The 23,967-nt window shown below is 51.1% G+C and overlaps 1 protein-coding gene across 1 annotated transcript; it reads right to left on the bottom strand.

Moving 5' to 3' along the window:
• Positions 1-1,523: 1,523 nt before the first annotated feature.
• macf1b (microtubule actin crosslinking factor 1b) lies at positions 1,524-23,727 on the bottom strand. Its single transcript, XM_047029021.1, has 40 exons — positions 23,681-23,727; positions 19,483-20,303; positions 19,186-19,242; positions 18,832-19,002; positions 17,981-18,147; positions 17,416-17,575; positions 17,072-17,156; positions 16,658-16,911; positions 16,441-16,560; positions 16,238-16,345; positions 15,542-15,760; positions 14,864-15,067; positions 14,028-14,259; positions 13,491-13,717; positions 13,023-13,145; positions 12,785-12,886; positions 11,991-12,092; positions 11,536-11,700; positions 10,845-11,000; positions 10,443-10,640; positions 9,821-9,949; positions 9,424-9,594; positions 9,060-9,215; positions 8,582-8,788; positions 8,314-8,433; positions 7,928-8,097; positions 7,570-7,729; positions 7,046-7,240; positions 6,667-6,792; positions 6,402-6,545; positions 6,002-6,190; positions 5,646-5,760; positions 5,360-5,526; positions 4,995-5,157; positions 4,667-4,821; positions 4,504-4,578; positions 4,265-4,382; positions 4,004-4,170; positions 3,603-3,723; positions 1,524-3,395 (listed from the first exon to the last, which is right to left on the bottom strand). The coding sequence occupies exons 2-40, from the start codon at positions 20,215-20,217 to the stop codon at positions 3,370-3,372; spliced, it is 6,459 nt and encodes a 2,152-aa protein (XP_046884977.1). The 5' UTR covers positions 20,218-20,303; positions 23,681-23,727; the 3' UTR covers positions 1,524-3,369.
• Between the last annotated feature and the right edge of the window lie 240 nt (positions 23,728-23,967).

Genomic DNA, 23,967 nt, shown 5'->3' with positions numbered 1-23,967 from the left:
AAGTCCATAGAAACTAGACAACAATGTTAAAATGAACATAAACAGATCTATACACCAACTGTTTTAACACAATTATTGTAAACTACATAATTGGTCATCCAATCATGTACATCTACGGTACTGTAGTTTCATAACACTATGTCAAGGAACATTACACAATTCCCTTTAGAACAGAATTGTCACACCTTCATATTAACAAACAGTTGCAAAATAGACATACGAAACATTTTGAAATCCATCCATCCATGAATCCATTCATCCATCCATCCTACCTCTCAGAGCTCTTCTCAGGCACTGGAGTGCTGCAGCTCAATCCTGTTCACTGGCCTGTTCAATGTGTGTGTGTGTGTGTGTGTGTGTGTGTGTGTGTGTGTGTGTGTGTGTGTGTGTGTGTGTGAGTGGAGGTGGTCTGGGATGGAGGGGGGGTGGGGGTGGAGAGGCTTTTGTTCAGTGCATTCCATGTCAGATAAACAGGCCTGAAGCATGGCTGGAGGATATTTGATGGCGCTCCTACTGTTCCTCTGTCTGCTTGGCTGTTTCCTAATGAGAAACACTATGTTCTTCTACAAAATACTTCCCCATTAATTATGCTCTCCCTAATTTGTTGCCAAAATCACGGTAGCGGTACAAGTCTCGAAACCTTTATAGAAGCACTTGACCCCCTTGGCAACTTTGATTTGTTTTGGTCTGTCTGGCCATGGCTCTGATAATACAGGTTGAACAGGGCTTTGTAGTAGCTAGGTAGTAGATGCGGTAGTAGACCCGTGCTAAATTGAGACTACTGTATGCTAGATTGTAGCTTTGTTATAGCTATGCTAAATTGAACCTATGCTAGGTTGTGGCTACAGTAAACTAGGCTGTCGCTATGCAAGGTTGTAGCTACGCCTCCTCCTCCATCACATTTCTTCATCATGAGAACAGTGGGGGGGGGGAGAGAGAAAACTGAACCAGATCGAACTGCTTAGACAAGGGTCGGTACAGTCCAGCGTTTGTCTCTACAAAGACACAATGTCCAGTCAGTCACAGTGCAGTAGTTTGGCTTACCCTCAGTTTCTCACCAGAAAGGGCACTCCCATGACCTGTGTGTGAGTGTCCACTGTTTATAAAACACAACTCTATTATCCTTCCCTGCTGGATTTTGCTAGAATCTTGTAACACGATTCATGTTTGTGTGTGCGGGTCATTTTGAGGCTGAAGGCTACGTTCGGTGGAGAGCATGCCGATCAGTAGGAGGAAGGAGTCAACGGGAAACGTTCTCCAGGGTTTTCAAACCAAGCATTTCTGGAGCCCACCCACCCCCGTAGTATGACTCAGGAATCTGTAGTACATAAAGCACTTTCTCAGGGTGATGAAGCTGCATGGTTTGATATTGTTCCTAGTCTTCTCCTGTTGCCGCTTATTAACCTCTCATGACAGCACCATGATGCCCTCCTGTCCACGTCTTTCACACAGTAGTACACAGTAGACATTACTATTACGTTTCTGTGTTTCATAAAAAAAAAGTTTTATTTTACATTGGACGTATCGTCATTAGTGACTTTCCACACGCTACGGTTTCCCTAAATTAGACATCAGAACAAGTGCTGGACATAGAAACGGATATATATACAGTACAGAAAGGTTAGGGTGCATAGCAGAAGAGACTCTATAGTGGGTGTAACAGTACAGCAAGGTTCAAGTTGTCAACGTTGCCCTCAAAGAAGGTCACACTGAGGCTCCTATTTAATGCAGATCTAGTGTACATCTCAACAGAGGTGACATATAAAGTGGGAAACAAAACATAATAGTGGTCAGAATTGTATCAGACCTCTCTTTCTTTCCCACAGCGAGCTTTTGATGTCTTTCAAACATGTAGCAGTTCAGAAATGTTGTTCGCGCGTCCTCTTCCTCTCTTGTGATGGTACTGACTGGGTTTCTAGACGTAACAGGAGGCTAAAGGAGATAGCAAGACTGGCACTCTGAAGGTCGGCTGGTACGACGCACTCTCCTGCCTGGAGCTGTCGTGTGTCACATTCAATTATGGATGACAGAGAGAGAGGTTTGTAGAAGATTCTCATCATCCTGTATGGTTTCTTTGGGTTAATACGAGTCTGAGTGAATGCTGTACCTGTACAATGTGGTTACACACATTGTTATTGGACTAGTTGAGATGGGTGGTCGCTAGGGGTGATACTGTATGTGGTGTGCAGTCCCACCACAAGTAGGGCAATAGACGTCAGGTATGTAAACACTTATAAGCGGCGACAAACATTATTGAATTGAAAAAGGGAAATGCCTCTTGGAGAGCTATAATTGTATCAGCTGTCGCTTCCGAAGAACAGGTCAATTACTAGTCAAAAAACTATCTTCACTTCTTCACCTATTAAACTATGTGATGTCATTCACCAGCACACGTGTTAACACTCCTACAAAGCGTATTCACTTCCAGTGATTCACTCAAGTCGAGGAAATAATAAACAGTTCACAAAGTGATACTCATATCAGGCTTTCTGTAAAGAAATACAATCCCAACCCATCTACACATCACAGTTGTGTTCCACATAAACACAGAAATCAAAAGTCAACAACACCTGAGAAACAGAACGATGTGAACCCATTCTGTCAGAAAGTTCACACAAAGCATAGATGGGTTATATAGAGTAGCATTTAAAACAATACTTACATTGAATACCCCTCAGACCGTGTGGTGTCTACTGGTAAGGTTGGAGTTTAAACAACAAAAGAACAAAATGTGGCCCTGCCAACACAGCATGTCCGTTATGAAACCAAAGCAAAGAAAAGTTCACTAAAGTAGAAAAGGGTTTGGGTGTCCTCATGGTTTTGGATATAAATGGCATTGATTTGTATAGTCCAAATCAGAATAATTGCACCTGCTCATCTGGGAAAATGGTTGGGTGTCATCTGACAATTTGACTGTAGTAGGCCAACTAAGTATTTGAATGAAAGTTACAGTATTTATCTGGGCTGGAACCAAGATATCATGCAATATGTATCCATGCACATCTACCCTCCCGCCTACCCTCTTCTAATACAAGCCATCAGAGTACACAGTAAAAAGTAAAAAAAATAAAAACAATCTCAAATGCATTCTGAAGGATGACAGAGGTGACTAAATCTACTATAAGAAAGAGGAAGGGATCTGCTCAGGAATGATTCCACCTCCACAGACCAGGAAAATACCAGGTAGAGAAACATGGTGACCTAACTTCTCCAGTATCATCTCTGAATATCCCGTATAATTCGGAAGTGAGACTTTGCAATTGGCCTCCCCTTCTCTTTCTCTGCATCTGTCCATGTTTGTTGTTGGGCCCCTGGATGCTAACGGATGCTCTTGACTGCATTTTCATGGTGCTAGTAGGCAGCGTTGGATCATGAGGGCAGTTTCTCAGCTTCTTCTGAGAAGACATAAAGAAAAAAAAAAACATTCAGGTTGATTACCAAGACATATATGCTTTCAACAATTCAACCTTAAACACGGTTAACATCTAACACGTACAAATATATTTTTAAGGTATCCAATGAGTTCATTCTACTTGGTGAACTAAGTGTACAACCAGAGTGGTTGTTTGTTTTTGTTCTGTGTAGGTGTGTGAGAAGCTGACCTGATGGAGAGAGAGAGTCATCGTCTCCTACACTGGAGAACTGCAGGTCTGATCCAAGGGCTGCAATGGAACTCCTGGGGCGGATGCAGCGGTCACCTGAGAAACTTCTTCGTAGCAGTGCCTGGAACACAGCAGACAACACAAGTTCTATGAAGGACACCTTTGCAGTATATAATTAATCCATGTGATAAAATTGTGCTTAAAAGAGATAACACTTTGATACTACAGCAAGACCGTTAATACAAAACAGCAGAGGGCTGAAGATGGAACCTTGGGGTGCACCCCATTTAATATAATGAATGGCTCATCCTGGGTGTCGTCATTGGCGACCATAATTCTGAGGTGTTATGGGAAGACCACCATTTTGGATGTGACCCAATGTCACCAAATTGGATGTGTACCTTGCGTGTGAGAGGGCTGCTGGGTGCGGAGGCACTGCTGTACAGACTGAGGCTGGAGTTGGATCTGCTGACGGCCAGGCCTTTGGAGGAGCTTCCTCTCTGAGCGCGGTCGAACGAGTCCGGGGACAAATACTTCTGCTTGATCTTCAGGTTTGTGCGACCCTTCACTGCTTAGCACAACGAAACGCAGCTGCTCATTGAAGAAAATTGAACAGAACATAAGTAAAATGCGTGTCTGACTTTTACTACTCTGTTGCTTACCTCTACAGGGATCATTTTTAACCAGGAACTCGTCCAGAGCTGTCCACCCTCCTCCCACCCTCACCATCAGGGTGCTACGCAGTATGCGCACCATCCTCAGTTGCTGGGAGTCTCCAAACTACAACACAGTGAAAGTGAGTTGGAGCAGGCAGTCGTCTTGACAACAGACATGATTTGGCATGGGGCAGATATCTGTGTGCGGACAGAACTGTCTATCTGATGTGTTGAACTCAACTCACCCTGTAGCGGTTGGCGCTGATTTGCTCCACCTGGAACCTCTTGGGACAGTTACACTGGGACACCTGCCGACTCAACTGAGAGGGAACACAAGGGGTCAAACAAATGTCCTCGTGAACACGGTTCCACTTTGCAACGTCAAACACGTTTGGTCACACAGTTTACCTCCTCGTTTATCTGGTCTGCATCTAGGGTCCTCCTGTAAGGGTCCCTGCTGGGGTGGAGGGCGCTGACAAACTCATAGTAGTCAATGAAGCCGTCCCCATTTATGTCGAAGATGTTGGCCACGGCGTTCATTTCCAGCGAGTTGGTGGGGAATTCTGCACAGAAGAGGACGAGACAGGAGAACTTAATGACATCATGATCTCAGAGACAGCAGGAAATGAATGCCTGCTGGCTTTGCTATCTATGTTATGATGACTGTCAATCAGCACTTTAAATGTATTTCACAGACTGCTATAGATTGTCGGGCGCTGTGGGGGGCGGAGCTTACTGGATGCCAGGACATTGTCGATAAACTCCTTCAGGCTGATTCGTCCGTCCTGGTCCCTGTCAATTGTCCGGAAGACGTCCAGGATGCGAGATTTCAGGTGGCTGATCCACTGCATGTAGCGTTTGCGCCACATATTGAAGTCAAAATTGGCAAACTCCTCCATCTGTGGAGAAACCGTTATGATAACATAGGTAAAGAATAAGGTTACTTACATTAAATACTAAAATAATAAGCCCCAGACAAAAGCCCCGTGGTTAGCCTCCATGACTTTGGGAACTTAGATACCTGAAAATTCAAATGAAGGGCTAATCAAAACAAAGCAAACAATAGCTCATTATCTCAAGTGGGTGGAGCCTCTGAGTCACCTCTCTGAGGCTTTGCTGGTGCTGATCCAGGTGGCCCTGTCTGCTCTGAGCCAGAAGCCACAGCTTCTGCCACTGGCCCACCAGTTGGCTCAGCAGGGGGGTCTGTGGGTCCAGGTGCTCCAGGGGAAGAGGGGGGGTAGGCTGCATCTTCAGGGTGCTTCTCCTCTCTGGAACACACACATAGGAATTACTCAGCAAGCATTAGCTTGGTTATTTTAGAGAAGTCTTCAGTAGTCATCTACAGTCATTAGAACTCAATGGATGACTTGAGTCTGACGGCTCATACTTGTCAGTGGTTTGCGGCTGGGGGAACCCTGCTGTTTGGGGACCAACTTCTGTTTGCAGGACTTAGTGGCGTTTTCAACCTCCGGCAATTTCTTGTGCATCTCTTCCGTGAAGATCTGAAGACAGATATAGAATAGTTCTGCACTGTTTGAATGTAAATGTCACTGTACTAAGGTGTGTCAGTTTGAAGCTCTTTTGTCTAAACTAGACAAGGCATCCAAATCAATCATCCATACCATTCCCCTCTCACTCTTTAAAGCAAGCCCTGTTCCATTCGGTCTTCATCAGTCCATTTTCCCTGCTCTGATTTGAAAAACTCTGGCCTTGTTACCCTAACCCATTCAAACCCCTTCTCACCAGGTGTTGAGCGATGAGCTCCATGTTGATCTCCAACGTCTCGGCAGGAGGCTCCTGCTCCCTGAGAAGGAGGGCTTCCTCTGCCGAGGAAATCCAATCCAGGAGTCGCTGCACCTCCTCCCTCTCAGCCTGCAGAGCAGCCAGGCCAGCCTGGATCCTCTGGCCCTGCTGCTGGGCCCAAGACTGCACCTGGAAGCACACAAGACCACAGGCCGGTTAGGAGGCTGGCGGGTTGATTCGTCCGTTCCATGGTTGGCAGTTGGGATCATTCATGGTTGGATGGCTGATCGATTCACGCACACCATGGAGGTATTGCTTGGTTTACATCAGGGTTGACTGACGGACAGGGTGGATCGATGGACGGACTGTTTCCTTCCTGGCCTGGGTAGCGTGGACTTACCTCTTCGTAGCGAGTCTTGGTGACGCTGATCCAAGACTTGAGGGTGATGATGGAGTCTGGGTGGCAGCAGGTGAGGATCTGCTCCCCCAGAACCTGGATGTTGTCCAGGTCCACCTCCTGAGAGCGCAGGTCCGACACCGACTCCTGGACGGCAAACACACAATGCATCAGATACAGGTTCTGTGCCATCTACACAGGATGGAGTGTCTACACACTGTGTACATTTCTGTTGTTGTTGTTGGATGGCCTAACCTACTCGACGTACCTCGTGTTGTTTGCTGAAGGCCAGCAGAGCCTCCTCTCCCTCGGGAATGACCCCGTACTTCAGAACCCTCTCTGTGTCGGCCAGGCGCTCCATGAAGGAGTGGACCACACCGTCAAATGTCTCAGCCTACCAGGAACGCACAGGAACATCCGGACAAGGTGGAAACTTGGTTTACGTCATTCATCAATGATGTCAAATGAGTAGGGATTCACCCCAGTTAGCCGAGGGTTACTTTCAAACATCATGGTTTGAAAGCAAACCTCCGTCTTCAGCCTGCATTAGTTCATGTGTGAGGGGCATCTATTCCCCATGGAACCAGTCCATGCGCGAGAAAGAAGTGCTCCTGGACATCAGTTAGCATGTGAGGAGGTCGTGTTACCTGTTGCAGGGCTGCCTCCAGCCTGGCCTGCCTGGAGATAGACAGCTTACACACGGCCTCCCACCGGACTTCCAGCTCCTCCATCTGCTCCTGCAGCCAATGGGCATCTGCTGTGCTGCTCCTGGTCAGGTCCCTGACTGAGCGCTTCAGGGTCCTAATGCACCCCGTCCTCTTTCCCAGCTCCTTCTGGAACACCTGCAGACACAAACAATCTTTAAAGTCCTCTTGAAATGCGTCCTTCCCTCCTTGGAAATGCACTGATATTTTACGATAGGATTGGAATTGCTGGGCAAAGGAGGTCAGGCTTTCATTTATCCAGCCATGTTAGATCTCAAGGGCAAAACCATACATTCAGGAGAAACGACCCAGAGAACAACAAACTTTAAACCTGGCCTTTAAACTTCCCTCACTGTACCCAGCTATCACAATATTTTGTAATATACATTCTGTACAGTTATGAGACTCTTACGTAACAAATGTAAACTCAGTTTGTTTGCTTATGAGAACACGGGACATCACAGTACCTTGTGTTTATCTATGAGGTTGTTGACCAGGTCCTTGTCCCCCCCGACAGGTACATCCTCGTCCAGCTGGGGTTCGGCTCGGTAGAGCCAGTCATTCAGCGCCTGCAGGGCGTCAGTGAACCTCCCTGAGAACAGCAGAGCCTCCTCCAGCTTGTGCTGTCTGAGGTGAGAAGGTCACATTAAACGTGTGAAACCTCCCCTGTCTGTTAGGCTGTAGAATATACTTTATTGTGGCCCTATTGGTCCATCAGGACCATTAAACCAGGTTCAGGACAGTCACATGGTGGCTATTATATTTATTGCTTGAATATTTTTGGATGTATATTTTGTGACTGTGTTAGCGTCTCCAGATGCTAACCTCTCTGTGGACTTGGCGGCGATGGTATCCCAGGAGTCTCGTAGCTCAGCCAGGAGGTTCTCCAGGTGCTGGCAGTCCTCAACACTCTGAGCGCGCTCATGCAGGCTCCGCCCACTCTTCAGCGTGGCTTCGTACATGGGACGCTTGGAGCGCAGAAGCTTCTGGAACTCCTGGTTGGACGAATGGAAAGAGACAGGAAGTCACGTGGATGGAAGGAGTGAGACAGGAAGGAATTGTGTTCTTATGATGTCTCACTGAAGCTATCCAGACATCAATGCTAAAAAAAGATGTGTTTGTTGTTCAGATAAGGGATTTATTCACCCATGTAAAAAAAAACATAATGGACAATGTCACAAATTAGATATGATCGTTTTCTTGCCACCTACCTTCTGCTCAGACAGCTGCAGTTTGATCTCCTCGTGAGACACGGCGATCTCCTTGTGAGTGTCCAGAGTCTGCTCCACCTCAGTCATCCAGTCCACCAGGAGGCGCCATGACTCACTGAACTAAAACATCCGCAAACACCATGTATTCTAGACTTGCTAATGCCCTATAAAGGCTCTACACGACACTGTGAATAGGTAGCAAAGTATCTTGCAATATAGATGACGAACGTTCTCTCGTGTGAAGTCCCTCATAGTGACAAACCCCTACCTGTTTGGCGTTCTTCCGGACCTCCTCCAGAAGGCGGCCCCTCTCCGTGGCACGCTGGTGCAGCTTGCGGTAGCGGTCCTGCACGGTCATGGTGAGGTTGTGGACCACGTCGCAGTCCTCCCTCCTGCTGAGCGCTGCCAGCCTGGACCCAGCATTCTCCACCGCTGCCTTCTTCTCTCCGTACGCATTCACCTCACTCACCAGGGTCTGCACATTCAAGAAGAAGGTGAGGACGGTGTGTCGCTGGTGATGCTGTAGTACCTTGCTGGTTCTCATTCTCTCTCTCTCTCTCTTTCTCTCTCTCTCTCTCTCTCTCTCTCTCTCTCTCTCTCTTTCTCTCTATCTCTCTCTCTCTCACTCTCACTCTCTCTCTTTTTCTTACCATTTCTTTTTATGTATATAAATACATTCCCTATCTCTTAGCTCTCATCCCTGGCACACACAAGTACACACACACACAGTTAACGTGCACACACACCCTGTGGTCCTGGAGCTGGGAGCAGACTGTGTCCAGGACGTAGCTGGGGGTGGGCAGTCCTCCGATGCTGTCCTCACATCGGGCCATCTTGGTCAGCAGGTCCTGCACTGTGCTGTGGAACTCCTTAGCCAGGCTCAGACCCTCGGCCAGCCGGGCCTGAAGCAAGCAGGACATACACAAGCTTCAGCACTCTACTAGTACACCGGAACGAGCAGTGATGACATTCATTTTGGTCTCAGAGAGAAAGAAAGAGAAGGAGACAGGGAAACTATGGCGTATGAAAAAGAGAGAGAAAGTAAGAAAGAGAGCGAGAGAAAGACTGACTATAGTAGAGAGAATAACATATCCTGGTGTGCTCTCTGACCTTGCGCTCCTGCACTTTGCCGTACACGGTGGTCCATTTCTGCTCAAGGATGCAGAGGCTGTGCTCCGTGCTGGAACCCCGAGACACCTCGCTGTTCTCCAGCATTCTGTGGATGGCGTTCCTCAGGTCTGTGTAGGAGTGGAACTTTGACTCCATCTCATTACAGAGCTCCTGCAGACAGAGAAACATGGGACGATGTCTTCCAGATAACTCTGATGGCTTCAGAGACTCAATCATTGAAGGTGTTCATACGTTTGCGCCACCTCTGTAGCTTTGATAAGAGCTAGAGGTGGATTGTTAAGATTTTCTGGTCGCTAGGAATGTATTTAGTCCATAGAGATGCCCCACAGTGTTAGAGGACAGGGTTAGGGTTTAGGGTTGCCAGGTTTGGAGTTACCAGGTGTGCGTTGAGCCTCTCGTGGGCGGAGTCAGGCATGCCCCAAACGGTCTTAGTCGAGGACAGTCTCAGGTCTGTGTTTTCCAACCACTGCTGCAGGTCCTGGATCTCCATGGTAACATCCTGGACCTTGAGGTAGACATGACAGTAACATTATTTTTCATCCGTTAGCCGAATAACTTAAGTTTCTCACAGCTTCAAATATTCCCTGTTTTGTTAAGAAGCTCACCACTAGATGGCACTACAACAGATGTTATAAAATAGTTGGGTCATATGGTGACTGTTATCTGTCCTGTGCTGACTCATGCCAATTGCTTTATTTGCTTGTCCAGTGGTCTGAATGAGCAAAATGATCAAAACCAGGAACTAGACAGGAAACACACAATCAAAACGAGACCCCCCCAGACCCCCCAGACCCCCCAGGCCCCCAAGGCCCCCCAGATCCCCCAGGCCCCCCAGGCCTCCCTAACCCCCCAGGCCCCCCAGGCCTCCAGGCCCCCCAGGCCCCCAGGCCTCCCAGGCCTCCCTAACCTCCCTAACCCCCCAGGCCCCCCAGGCCTCCAGGCCCCCCAGGCCCCCAGGCCTCCCAGGCCTCCCTAACCTCCCAGGCCCCCCAGCCCACCTGGCTCAGGTTGTTCTCCAGCTGCAGCTGCCGCCTCTCTGTCTCACAGCGCACAAACTCCCAGCGTTCGTTCAGCTGCTCCAGCCTCGGCTGCAGGCCGTGGGGGCCGTCCCCCGACCCCGCCTCCAGCAGGCCGCGCCCCGCCTGGTTCAGAGACTCCACCGTCCGCACGTGGGACATGACGTCGTTGCGCAACACCTAGACAGAACCAGCCGCAACGTTGATGTACAAGCACACGGCGCCAGATCTGGATCTAGACCCGTTCAATGGCATCATCGTACCTGTCACAGTTATTGGATAACTACATGTTGTGCTACATTGACATAAGAGGGCTCTAACTACAAAACCAAGGCAGAAGTCAATGCTGTGACTTCTGGGTCAGGCTACTCTGATGGAAGCTACCTTGTGTTTGGCCAGCCCGATCTCACAGGCCTGCAGGTCGATGCTGATGGGCTGGCTGGCCTGTAGGAGGTCTGCGGTGTGGGACAGCCACGTGTGGAGCTCGTCCAGGGTGTTCTGGAACTGACCCAGGCCCAGCAAGGCGCCCTCCAGCTGGTGCTACACAGACAGACGAAGGGTCAAACAGTACAAGGGGTCAGTCGTCTGACAAGGAAGTCGGATCAGGTACCCCTACCGCAAATTGAATTTGAGTCCAATACTGAATGACGCTCAACAGTGTATCAGCATGTGTGATCTATCATGTGTGAAGGACGGGTTTGAACCACAAGTAACCTTCTCAGGATTCCTCTCCTCATAGCAATGTATGGAGTGTGGGTAGGGTGTGTTGTGTTGGGTAGGGTGTGTGTGAGTCGTGTTGGGTAAGGTGTGAGTGAGTCGTGTTGGGTAAGGTGTGTGCAACTCGTGTTGGGTAGGGTGTGAGTGAGTCGTATTGGGTAGGGTGTGTGTGAGTCGTGTTGGGTAGGGTGTGTGCAACTCGTGTTGGGTAGGGTGTGAGTGAGTCGTGTTGGGTGTGGTGTGTGTGAGTCGTGTTGGGTAGGGTGTGTGCGAGTCGTGTTGGGTAGGGTGTGTGTGAGTCGTGTTGGGTAGGGTGCGTGTGAGTCGTGTTGGGTAGGGTGTGTGCTGTGAGGCGGACCTGTCTGTTGACGGTCTCTGCCTCCAGGCCGTCCCAGCGCTGTCTGAAGTCACCCAGTGGTGACACGGAGCCCGGTCTCTCCGAGCCGGGAGACAGACGGCACACGAAGCGATGGTTCTGACTCTCCATCTCAATCTTCTTCTGGTACAGCTCCCGCTTAAACTCCTGGGGAGAGGAGCGCACATGGCGTCAGAATCTGGCTTAACATCAGGTTCAATATACAGTAAAACTATACATACATGTAAATTATATATGTATCTAATGTATATGTACTGTATGAAGCATACTGTATTTCCACCTATTCCAGACAGGCAACACTTACAACACAACAACCTTAATTAAATAATAAATTGTTTACTCAATTACAGTCTCAAAGTACTAAATTAGCTCTTTAGTATTTGGTTCCAGATCAGCTGTTAAAGCTATCTGAGCGGGTTCCATTGATGCAAACCAACCTTCAGATCACACAGCTGTTCTCTGACTGACTCCAGATCAGTTCCAACCAGGAACTCCTCGGTGGACCTCAGCTCTGCTGACTTGAGCCACTCGAACAACCCCTGGTGACATGAAAGACCAACAAGATAACACGACACTGCTGCTCGATTCAAAAAGTGCATTCACGCGTCGCCTCGTGCACGCACGCTCTGTCGGCCATCGACTTCATCCCTCTGTGTCGTTGCTATAACCCTTTGAAGGCCTGCATGTTTCATGGCCTCCAATAGTGGCTGGGGCTTTGGGAGCGGGTGTACAGTACGGCTCCCATTGTGGAGAGTGACACGAGCCCCCATGCTGATTCCTGCAGCAGCGGACTGAGAGGCCAGTCTTCCCAGTCCTCCCCTGAACTCCGTGTCTCTCACAGTCAACACCCCCGGGCCCATTAGTTCCCATTGGCAGGGAGCGGGCTATTCTGTCAGTCAGTTATCAGCCGAGCGACGGGGAGTGAATCAGTGGGCTCTGCCAAGACAGGCAGATGAAAGACTTGTCTGTGTGTTTGGAAGCCTGCCACCGGGGTTGGAGGAGACAGTGTTAGCCAGACTGAGCTGGCGGGATTCATTTGTGCGTGGCAATGAGAATATGCTAGCAGCTCCCACACACAGACACACACACACACACAAACACAGACGGATACGGAGACAGAGGGATAAACACACACACACACACAGAGACACAAACACACGCAAACGCAGACAGACAAAAAGACAGAGAGAGGGATGAACAGACACACACATGCATAGAAACACGCGCCCACCTGCATAGTGTCCTGGTAGTGCAGGGCCACCTTCAGAGAATCCTCCAGCTTGCTGTGACATTCGCTCCACAGCTTGCTCAGGTTGTTCCAGGTGCAGTACAGCTGAGAGACCACACACAGTGAGGCAGTTAGGGACACGGCAATCTATACTTTCAATGTGAATACTCATGACTACTAACTGACCCAATGATAACTGACATACATACAGTCAGTGTGTATTGGCTGGGTCACTGCTCACCTCGTCCAAGCTCTTGGTGACGTCCGGCTTGTCCGTGTCGCCGCATGCTGACATGAGGTCCATTCCCAGAATGCCGAGGGAGTCCAGATCGCCCTGTAGACCATCTATGTCTTCCCTGAGTGTCTGGAGAGAGAGAGAGAGAGAGAGAGAGAGAGAGAGAGAGAGAGAGGGAGAGAGAGAGAGGGAGAGAGAGAGAGAGAGAGAGAGAGAGAGAGAGAGAGAGAGGGGGGGGGGGGGGGGGAGAGAGAGAGAGAGAAGGGGAGAGAGAGAGAACGGAACGAGACGGACGGGAGAATCAGAGAAGAGAAAGGGGGGGAGGGAGGGAGAAGAGGGGAGGAGAGGAGAAAGAGACATGTTGAATGGGGTTGTCATCAGAGTATTAGTCCTGGTTTCATTTCACACATTTACATTTCATTTCATTCAGTTTCCATCTCATTATCTAGGAAGTAGATGGTCACCACCGGTCACCTGCATGGTCTCTATGCTCTGCCGGATGGTCTCGGCATCCGTCCGGTTGGCGTTGAGGTCCAGAACCGCCTGCTGGGTGTCGTTGAGGCCTGCGCTGACGCTGCTGACCTCGTTCCAGAACTTGAGGGCCAGGTCCAGGAGGGTCAGCAGCAGGCCGTCCCGGTCCTGAGCCTGGGTCCGGACCTGCTCCCACAGCTGGCACAGCCCCGACACACGCTCCTGCATGGCTGGAGGACAGACGGGCCGAGCGGGGTCAGGGTCACACCTCTGCACTCTTTCTCACAGTACGACATCAGGATCACTGACTCTCACACTGACCAGCATTCTGAGAGAAACGTCTCGAAATAATACTTCTGACTCATACGCCGCTATACAGCAAACAGCCATTACGCTACGGTGGTCGAGTATTTGACGGCAGAACAGATCAGAAGCCACAGGTTCAAATCCCCTTCTGGATAAAAGTATCTGCTCAATAAATCATTTTGGAACAAGGTATTTATAAGGTATAGCAAGGATCATGTTGGAGAACTCATGTACCTGTGCCTACAGAGTTGTGTCCAGCAGCCTGTGTGTTGGCCAGCAGCTGGCCGGCCTGGGTCCTGATGCTGGCTAAGCCCAGCTCCAGCTTGGACAGCTCTTCCAGGGCCAGACGGTTTTCCTGGAGCTGCTCCTGGATGCGAGGCGTCAGGCCCTGCAGGGGCACGGGGGACTGCATCCGGCCGTGCAGACGCTCCACGCTCTCTCGGATCACCGTCATCCTCTCGTTCAGCTGGAGACACCGAGGGGGGGAGGGTTATCTTGTGTGTGTGGATGCGTGTGTGTGTCTGTGTGTGTGTGTGTGTCAGTCAGAGCAGGCGGTGGTGAAGGTGGAGGTCTCTTGCGCATCTAAGTGTGTGTGGATGTGTGTTCGTTGGACTGTGAAGAAGCGGGGGGGGGAGAGGATTGCGTCTACGTGTGTGTGTGTGTGTGTGTGTGTGTAGGTTTGTGTTTCCTCGATCACAATGACTCCTGCTTAGAGACTTGTTGCTCTTGTTGGTTAGTGCTAACTGATTTAAATTGTTGTACTCGCTGTGATTTTTTACTGTTGCATGCTTTTCTACAGGTACACTTGCACTCACAGTGATTCATGTTGTTTAATTGTAACTTGTTTAACGACATGGTCTTATGGTTCTTCCCTTTGGCACTTATTTTGGTTGTTCACAATATGGGCTTCATGTTTTGGCTACCCGCAATGTTGTTAGGGCTACCTTGTTGTTATTATAAGTGACCTATGCCTATGCCCTATTACCTTTGTAAAGCTCTCTCTTGGAAGTCGCTTTGGATAAAAGCGTCTGCTAAATAAACACATGTAAATGTGTGTGTGTGTGTGTCACCTGTGTGTATCGAGGCAGGGCCTCCTCCAGAAGGCTGGCGGCCTCTCGGACCCTGTCCCTGATGGCTCTGTGCTGCTCCTCCGTCTCATTGGCCCTCCGGCAGAACTCCTCCCCCTGGGCGGGGCTTAGCTCAGACAAGCGCTTCCCCAGTGAGAGCAGGCGGGATATTAGCGGCCTGTGTTCTGCGATGGACTCCCTCAGACCCTGCGAAGAGGGGTATGGGGGGGGGGGGGGAGGGAGGGGGCGGTGAGTGATTAGGGTAGATCCTCTCAGTTTACTTGAAGAATACAAGCATCTCTTTCTGCCTTCCAACTGTAAGTGCACTTCAGTGTATCTGATTGCAGCCCTACTGCTGCGGGCACCAAAGTGGCCATGAGATGGAGGAGACAGGTCGGGGTTGGACCCTTTAAAGTAGAGAGGGCGAAAGTGTGACGAGTCTCATTTTCGTCGCTCTACCTGAGAGGATCAACGCGTCTTTCTTTCTCTAGGAATGTGGCTCTCACAGGAAAGAGAGTACACAAATGAACGGAGCCATTCATCTTCGTCAACGGGAGAACAGAAGACTTGAGCAGAGAGGGGGAGGAGGAGGGAGGGAGGGATGAAAGGGGGTTATTGTTGAAGAGCACAAAGAGGACCAAGTGGAGGAGGTCCTCCATTCTGGCCTGGCCTGGCCTGTACCTGCAAGAGTTCCTGCTGCTCTCTGAAGGCCTCGTAACTAATGGTGCTCAGGGACAGTTGTCCAATCAGGGTTTGGGTTTCCTGTAGCCATGGCGACACCTCGGCGATGCCCTCGGAGAACTGGGCGAGGAGCGACTGAGCATGCTCCAGACGGAGCACCACATGTGAGTTGGTGGCTGAGGTGGAGTTACACTGCTCCTGCAAGGCATCCAGAGGGGTCTGGACAGGGAGAGAGAGGGAGAGAGAGAGACACACAGAGAGAGAGAGACACACAGAGAGAGGGAGACAGAGAGAGAGAGAGAGAGAGAGAGAGAGAGAGAGAGAGAGAGAGAGAGAGAGAGAGAGAGAGAGAGAGAGAGAGAGAGAGAGAGAGAGAGAGAGAGAAAAATAAAGAGACATTGTTATTACTGAATCAGAAAGTGGAATGTAGCCATAGCTTTAGCATGAACCTGAACTCCTTTCATACTGTAAGGACTGCAAACCTTCACATTTTTGCAACACTTTGTTCTTGCTTTCAAATTTGTATTAAACAACATCAAAACTCAGAACTCTTAGTCACTGTGCTGCTTGGTAGTATTCAGAACGAACTCAGTCAATGAGGCAAGCAGATTGACTTCACCAGTGGTCATTTAACGATCATTGTGTCCATAGAACAGAATAGAATGGACAGGATGTGATGTTCTGAAGGTCCAGTACCTGGAGGTCGGCTGTGTCACCCTCATCTCCATACGTCTGCAGGATCTCAGCGATCTTCACCATCTTCTCTATGTTAAAGCGATGCTGCAGAATCTCCACAGCAAGAATCTGAAACATAGTTTGGCATATTCAACCCTTTTCAATGCCTCTGTATTGTGATGATGAGATGTCGAAGGGGTTCTGAAGACGGAGGTTCCGCTGACCTTCTGCTCGTGCAGCTGAGCAGAGATGGGTTCTGGGTCCAGACAGATGGTTCGGAGCTGCTCCAGACCTTGGGCAGTGTTTCTGAACCAGGACATCTCCTTCACCACCGCCTGCTCCAACTGACAAACACACACAGCGTAACAGTTCCAAAAAAAAAACATTGACAAAACAGCCTGGTCCCTACTCCACCCTCCCAGCGATGCCCCCCATGCTCACCCTCTGTCTCTCGGCTGCACACAGCACAGCGTCCCCCTGGGTCTGGGCCCCCGTGGAGGAGGCGGACGAGCCCAGCAGCTGGCTCTCGATGCGGCCCAGCCACAGGTGCAGGTCCTCCTGGCTGGAGGTGCAGCGGCGCGAGGCCTCCAGGGCCTGCTCCAGCCTCTGGAGGACGTCCACGCTGCTCAGGCTCAACACGGAGCAGCGTATGCGGAGGCCGTCCACGCGTTCCTGCACCTGGTGGCGCTCCTCCTCTGAGACAGCAAACACACACACACACACACACGCACAAGGTATTGGTTCTCGATTGAGGTTCTTAGATTTCTTGACGTCATTCAATTTCTTTTCTACAACATGAAAAGTCTTTCCAACTCGGACTCTAAGGCAGCTCTGAGGTCCGAGTGATCTGGATACCTGAGATGTTCTCCATGAGGTCATGGCCTGCCTGCTGGACCTTTGCCAGGTCAGCGTTCCTCAGTTTGATCTGCTCCACCACGGTCTGACAGTAACAAGCAAGAACAGAGTTCAGACGACATACACCCTATACACAGCATCTGAATAAGGGCATGAATTCCCCATGGAGAATGGCTGGTTTAATTGTCTGGTTTCACTGATAGAGATACATACTAGACATCTCCTTTCAGTGGGGAACCTTAAATGTTTTGTGTTTTATCTTTTGGATTTGGGTGGATCAGTGTCCGGGAAGCCAACCACCCTGCAGCCTGGAGTGAGTCACATGTCTGAGGGGGGTGTGGTACCTGAGCCCTCTGTGTGGCCTCTGGAAGGTGCAGCATGGCCCTCTCCGCATGCCGCAGCTCAGCCAGGTCCTGCTCCACGGAGATCAGCCAGTACTGGAGGCCGTCCACCCTGTCCTGGAAGAGCTGGGCCAGGGGCAGGATCTCCTCCAGACTCACCCGCCTGGACACAAGCACCACCATGTTACATCCTCCGTTCTACAAACACAGCTTAAGAGCCGCTTATTCTCCGAGGTATACATACTGTAAAGTACAGCAATGTTATCCTATACACGCGTGTATGTGTCTTTGTGATGAATGGATAAAAAGAAAGGGTGCCTTTTTTTGCCTGATTGTCCAGCACTTTGTTTAACACTGGTTGTTTTCGAATGTGCTATAGAAAGACATTTGACTTGACCTGACTGTGAGAAGCCCATTCACCAGCCGTACTTTCACACCATCAATAACCGTCACCACACCATCATTACAGCACCATTCACATTCCTCTGATGTTTACAACATGCACACACGGCCATTCCACAGAGCGTGAGAGGGCCTTGTCTGGATGGATCTGACCGGCTCTGCTGACCTGCTCTGGGCCTCCAGCAGCAAGGCCCCCCACTTGGTTCTGATGGTGGAGATGTGTCTGGTGGCCTGGTCTCCCTCCTCCCCTGGCAGGCTCTCCGCCAGGCCTGGCCCCTCCTGCATCATGGCCTCCATGCTGCGTCTCCGGTCCTCCAGGAGGCGCTGCAGCAACTGGATAGGAAACCCCAAACAGATCGTACTGAAGCACAGTGGGGCAGGGGAACCATGATAAACCATACGCTAGCAGATCAACCATACTGGATTATATTCTACCAGACGAACAAGTCAGATGTATGACTTGTTTGTACATTGTAGAAATTTAAAAACATGAAAACTGTTTAAAAGTCTTTGTGAATCTTAGCTCTTTACTGATCCTGAGAACTAGTATTCTGTGGTATACCTAGCAGTAATTCTGACTTTGCTGCCTTTATGATTGTGCAGGGAAAGGCCTGTATCTGGTGTCAGAGCTGCTTTGTCCCACAAAGGCAGGTTCCACCTCACCCACTGAACTCACAATGGGAGCTGGTTCAGATTAAGAGGTGAATAACTTCTCCTCCCTGTTTTAGCCTGAGGGAATACTCTCACAGGCATCTAGAAGCACACTGTCAGCGTGAATCTAGCCTCATTTATCGCTGAATGTGTGAGAATCTACCGACAAAGGAAACACTAGACAAGAAACACTTTGGGACTGCTCTCTGCATATATTTATTTTCATTGATAAAACTCCCTGTGAAAACAGATGTCAGACAGAAATACATAAACACACGTAAATGAAGAGAATGTTTTAAAAGAATGGTTTGTGCAAAGAGATTGAGTCCGTCCTACTCGAATGGATTGTACTTTAGGTTTACAAACCTTCTGTTCCTGCAGCTGAGCTTTCACCACTTTAAACTCAGAGGACGGAGGCTTCTGATTGGCTGTGAGCTCCTCTATTTCATAGACCCAGGTTAACAGCGCTTCGAGGTTCTGGAGGAACGTCTCCGAATCGGCAAACTCATCTCTCAGAGTCAGGGCCGACCTCGTTCCCTATGGCGGGGGGAGAAAACACGACTCGGCATTAGCTCTCCGTGCCTAGCCACACAGAGAACGTGACCCGGCACGATCACTGCATGCAGTTCCCACGGCACGAGTCAAAACACCCAGACGAACAAACCCCCGAGCAGATGTGAATGAGCTCAAGCTAAAGAGGGGATGACCAAGGTGTCCTACCCTCCATCGATCCAGGCTGGAGTCGTGGTCTGAGCTGGACTGACCATCGCTGTGGAGCTGTGAGAGGATAGGACAACAAACACACCAGACACGACACTTGACACGGAATTTCACACAGGCACATTAGGGTGAACATTCTGGAAACATCAAGATGATGATGATGGAGATGATGGTGACGCTCAGAAGGTGAGACAATGACAGGGTGAGATGGAAAGAAAAACCGAGGTAGAAGGACATCTTTTCCTCCACGTGCTACAGCAGATCACGCTCGAAAGAGGTTGTAGACGGGGTATTGACCTCAGCCAGCTCCTCTGCCGCTCCGGTTAGGACCCGAACCGTCCGGGTCACTATGGGGTCTCCACTCTTGTCTCCAGAGGGATACTCGGTCACCTCCACGATCTCCGTCACAACGGTCTCGGTGACCTCCGTGACCTCCGTGACCTCTCTGGAGGCCAAGGTCTTCCAGGACCAGGGGCTCCCCTCCCTGGAGTCCCTCCTCTGGAGGCTGGTCCTCCTCTCCGCCGAGCCCGGCCCGGGGTGGGCCAGGGGGGAGCGCCTGTAGTCCGGCAGCACCGTCCTCCGGGTCAGCGTGCCGTTCCAGGAGCCGGCGGGCTTGATGGGAGACGGGGTGGAGTGCCAGGCGTTGTCCAGGGTGCTGGTGGTGGTGACAGTGGGGGCCGGGGAGCAGCGGGCGGGCTTGATGGGAGATGGGGTGGAGTGCCAGGCGTTGTCCAGGGTGCTGGTGGTGGTGACAGTGGGGGCCGGGGAGCAGCGGGCGGGCTTGTCCGAGACGGGGGTGTGAGAGCGGGACACCTCCTCCTTCTCCACCTCCTCCTCCTCCCGCTTCTCCTCCTCCTTCCCCCCCACCACCGTCTTGGCCCTGCCCGCCTCCTCGCTGCGTGGCTGGGCGTGGCTCTCGGGGACAGGCCGCTCTAGGCGGCGTTGGTAGCACTCCTTCAGAAAGGCCTCGTTGGACCTCACCTGCTTGGACTTCTGGCCCAGGCAGCTGGGCCTGCTGATTAGGTTCCCCATGGTGGGCGTGTGGCCCCGGGGGGGCTACAGAGCGTCTAGGACCAGGTCGGCCCCTCACCCGGGCATGCGGGGGCTCCTTGTGAAGCCTAGAGTAAGAAGAAGGGGGGGGGGCTTGGGGTCAACATCAGCCTCGAGTCATCCTTTATCCCCAGTCCCATGAACATCCCTGTGCTGAGTCCTCTCATCATTCACTGTCTGACTGACACAGTACAAGCTTCCTAGAATCACGTCGGTCAAGGCAGGGTGCTTTACCTTGGAGATGTTCCTCATCCTAAAGGAGCGTTCTGACACGCCCACAACGACAGCCCACTTTCCCTGATGATCCTCACACACCCTGGTCCAGAACCTCCCCTGCACTACAGTCCCTGCTGCTCCCACAGACATGCCGGCCTGGTCTGGGTACACAGCTTCTCCCCCCTGTCAGTCTTGGAGCACCAGGTCTGCTCTGGGCTCTGCAGAGCCTCAACCACCTGGAACCTCTGGCTCAGACTAGCAGGCCTGTCCTGGTTAGCAGCAGCAGCAGCTGGGCATCGCGGAGGGAACCCTGAAGTCCAACTGTAAAAGCTGGCAGAGGGTGCAGAAATGCCTGCCAGACCTCTGGCCCATCCTGGCCCCAGCCTGGCCCTCTGGTCTGGTTTCCAAGACCAACTATGCCGCCCCCTGATTAATGATGACAGCCATGAAAACGCCAACACATTTTTCTATGTGTCGGTGTGGGGATGGGGGGGTTGAAGAGGTAAACTAGGGGGTGGGGTAGTGGGCAGTGGTGCATGGTCAGATAGCCACAGAGAAAAGCAGGGGGAAGCCCATTCAGAGAGGAACTTAACTGTCTTTCAATGAACATGATGCGCTGACCTGGCCTGAACTACACCGACCAACCCGGACCACCCTGGACCACCGCCGCTCAACCCTGGCCGTGCTGCACGCTCTACCGCCTCTGTCTTCACTAGCTCCCACGACGAAAAAGAGAGCGAGATAGAGTGAGGGAGGGAGAGGAAAGAGAGAGGGATTGGGATAGCGGTGGGGAGCGACAGTGAGCAACAGACACGAGAACTCAAACGAGAAGAAAAAGGAGTGCTCTGAGTCCCTTTTTCATTTGGTTTCAGTGCTCTCTCTGTCTGTTCCTTTCACCAGGGAAATGGGCAGAGCAAAATAGACGCGGAGACACATAGAGAAAGAAGGATATAGGGAGAAGAAAGAGCTCTCAGCAGCTCCTTTTGGGAACCCAAGTCTTTTGGGTCGGAGCGTTAGTCCGCGGGACTGGCGGTCATTCCAGGGTTCTGCCTGTCAACGGCTGGTCAGAGAGCGTGGGCGAGGTCATCGTGGGTCAGCGACTGGAAGATCAGGAAGCTGGCTCCTAACTGGCCAGGAGGTTTTTCGAGCTCGCTGGAGCAGAAGACGGCAAATGTACAACCCTGTCCTGTCTTTGTCGCCCATTGTTTCTGCTTAAAAAGACTCCACTGTAGGAGACCGCCGCATGGATACGGCAAAGTCCATCTCTGCCAGAAGTTAAAGTATGGCTTAGCGCAAGCTAACAGAGCACATCATTATAACCAGCTTTTATCTCCCCACCAAATGTCTCCCTCTCTTTCTCTCTGCCTCCACAACCACACTAATCACAAAACCACAGGTGCCTCTCTTTAACAGACCAGGGTGCACCTGAGAGACGACTTGGTTGACGGCACAGCTCAGTCAGTCAGTATGCCCTTACTTAGTAGTCATTGTCGGGAAAAAGCCTGCTCTGACTGTGGCAGGCAGATGAGGCAGGCATAGGGTGTTGGGGGGGGGCATCTCACAAGGATCAACCCCTTGACCCCCTGCCTCCCCTCCCCAGAACCACCAGGGAGCACCAGACAAAGCATCAGCCCCTGGATCGATCATTACCCAGTTAGACCTAATCACTGCAGCCTGGCTGAGAGCTCTCCTGGATGGGGGCCGGGGGAGGAGGTGTCTGGGGCTGGGTCTTTGTGGTTAACCAGCCACAGCCTAGGTGGGGCTATCTCTGCGTGTCTGTGTTTGCTAACTGCAGCCAATGCATGCTGGGTAATGACATGGTTCACGGCGGTCCCATGTGCATATAGACAGGTGATGGCGCCTTACACAGACAACATTATCAGCGCATACTCTCATCATCCGTAGGGACGCTATCTGGGAACATACGCAGAAGATGCGAAGACACTCAGAGCAACCAGAGAACAAGTAAACAAACAATCAAACACAGTGATCTACTCTGTCTATGTCTGACCCATATCTTCCGAGACAGGAAATGAGGCGGGAACCAAATGGCGCCGCTCTGTGCTTATCATCACACAAACACACACACACACCCTTGGCATCCTATCACTTAACCCCTGGAACGATGACCCCCGATGTAGACTCCACCTCCCCTGGGTCTCCACAGTGCTGATATATGGCTGCAATCCATTAACTGATTAACTTAATTGAGAGCTGTGATATAGGGTCTTCTCTTCATCTTCAGCATGGACAACATGGCACAGAGGCCCGGGAAAACATCCGGGAGGATTGGTTTAGCCTTTCAACAAAGAATTTCCTTCACGTGATTGAAGGAAATTCGTCATTGACGTCTTGAACGTCCACACAAAAAGCACCCACATAGGGTCACACACACACACACACATCTACATTCAAACTACACACATCCCTCTCTCCCCCTGTTGTTCAGAGCAGAGACGTTAGTTTGGTTAGCAGCACCATAGCAACCATGAGCCCCCCCCCCCCCCTCCCTCACCCCCCCCCTCCTCCAGCCCTGTTCCATGCAGGACAGAAGCAGGACAGTGACCAGGCTGGGGCTCCCTGGACATGGGCCACCCTGTGGGCTCTGCTGCTCTGGGAGCCGGGAGCCAGGGCTCCGCTCCAGCCTGATGACCGCTCTCTGCTCTCCCAGAAGCAAGGAGCAGAGATCAGGCAGGGGACCCCTTCTGGTCTGCCGGAAAGCTGTGCCGCCTTTTTCGCTAAGGGTAGAACCCCTCCGAGTCAAGAGCCAGTTTAAGTCCATTCATTCTCCATTCTCCTTCTCATTCATTCTGAAGGCCATTGCACTGACTGCACGTTGAAAGACTTCACCTTCCCGTCGACACCATCTTAAAAGTATCTCATTTAGGACAACTTTGTTGTCGTATCAGCAGAGCCCAGGCACAGCCTGTGCTCAAACCTTTGCCTGTTCAGCTCATCTCGCAAAGAACAGATGGGTATTGTACTCACAGCAGTCCAAGAGCATGTGTCCTCTCCTGAAGAAGAGCACTACCCACCCAGGCCTCTCTGTCTCCTCTGACTCCTGGCTCTCTGGGTCTCCCCCTAGTCCTCCAGTGCATCATCACATGGCTCGGAGCAGCGATCACATAGGAGGAAACTACAAACAAAACGTTCCCCCCCCCTGAGCCAATCCGGACCGGCAGGGGCCCGTTTTTGGCGGTTTGAGATCAGGTGACGTGCGGCTACTCACCCAGGAACGGCCCCGGAGCAGAGGAATCCGGCAGGTCCTTAATCACCATTCAGAACGGGAGTGGGGGGGGGGGGGGGGGGGAGTGTGAAAAAGCTGCCTTGTTGAAGCATCCTGCGAGTGTCCCCTTATATTCCAGTTTGGGGTGTCCTCGCACGCGCACCCTCGCACACTCACATGCAAACTGTCCCGACTACCCTCACGTGCCCCACACACCCTCGCATGCAAACAAACTATCCCCAAACACGCTCATTCACACGGACGTCCTGATAAGCCATGCCTCCCTTGTT

This window comes from Hypomesus transpacificus, chromosome 2 (genome assembly GCF_021917145.1).
Source record: "Hypomesus transpacificus isolate Combined female chromosome 2, fHypTra1, whole genome shotgun sequence".
NCBI classification, from domain to species: Eukaryota; Metazoa; Chordata; class Actinopteri; order Osmeriformes; family Osmeridae; genus Hypomesus; species Hypomesus transpacificus.
Note: the sequence above shows the minus strand (reverse complement) of the source record. Positions and strands in the feature narration are given on the sequence as shown.

Coding starts and splice junctions, on each gene's coding strand:
- macf1b (XM_047029021.1), bottom strand. CDS start 20,217: ATGGGGAACCTAATCAGCAGGCCCAGCTGCCTGGGCCAGAAGTCCAAG. Junction 9,950..10,442: donor TGGAGAACAACCTGAGCCAG/GTGGGCTGGGGG, acceptor GTCTACCTCAAG/GTCCAGGATGTTACCATGGA. Junction 5,527..5,645: donor CAGCCGCAAACCACTGACAA/GTATGAGCCGTC, acceptor TGTGTGTTCCAG/AGAGGAGAAGCACCCTGAAG.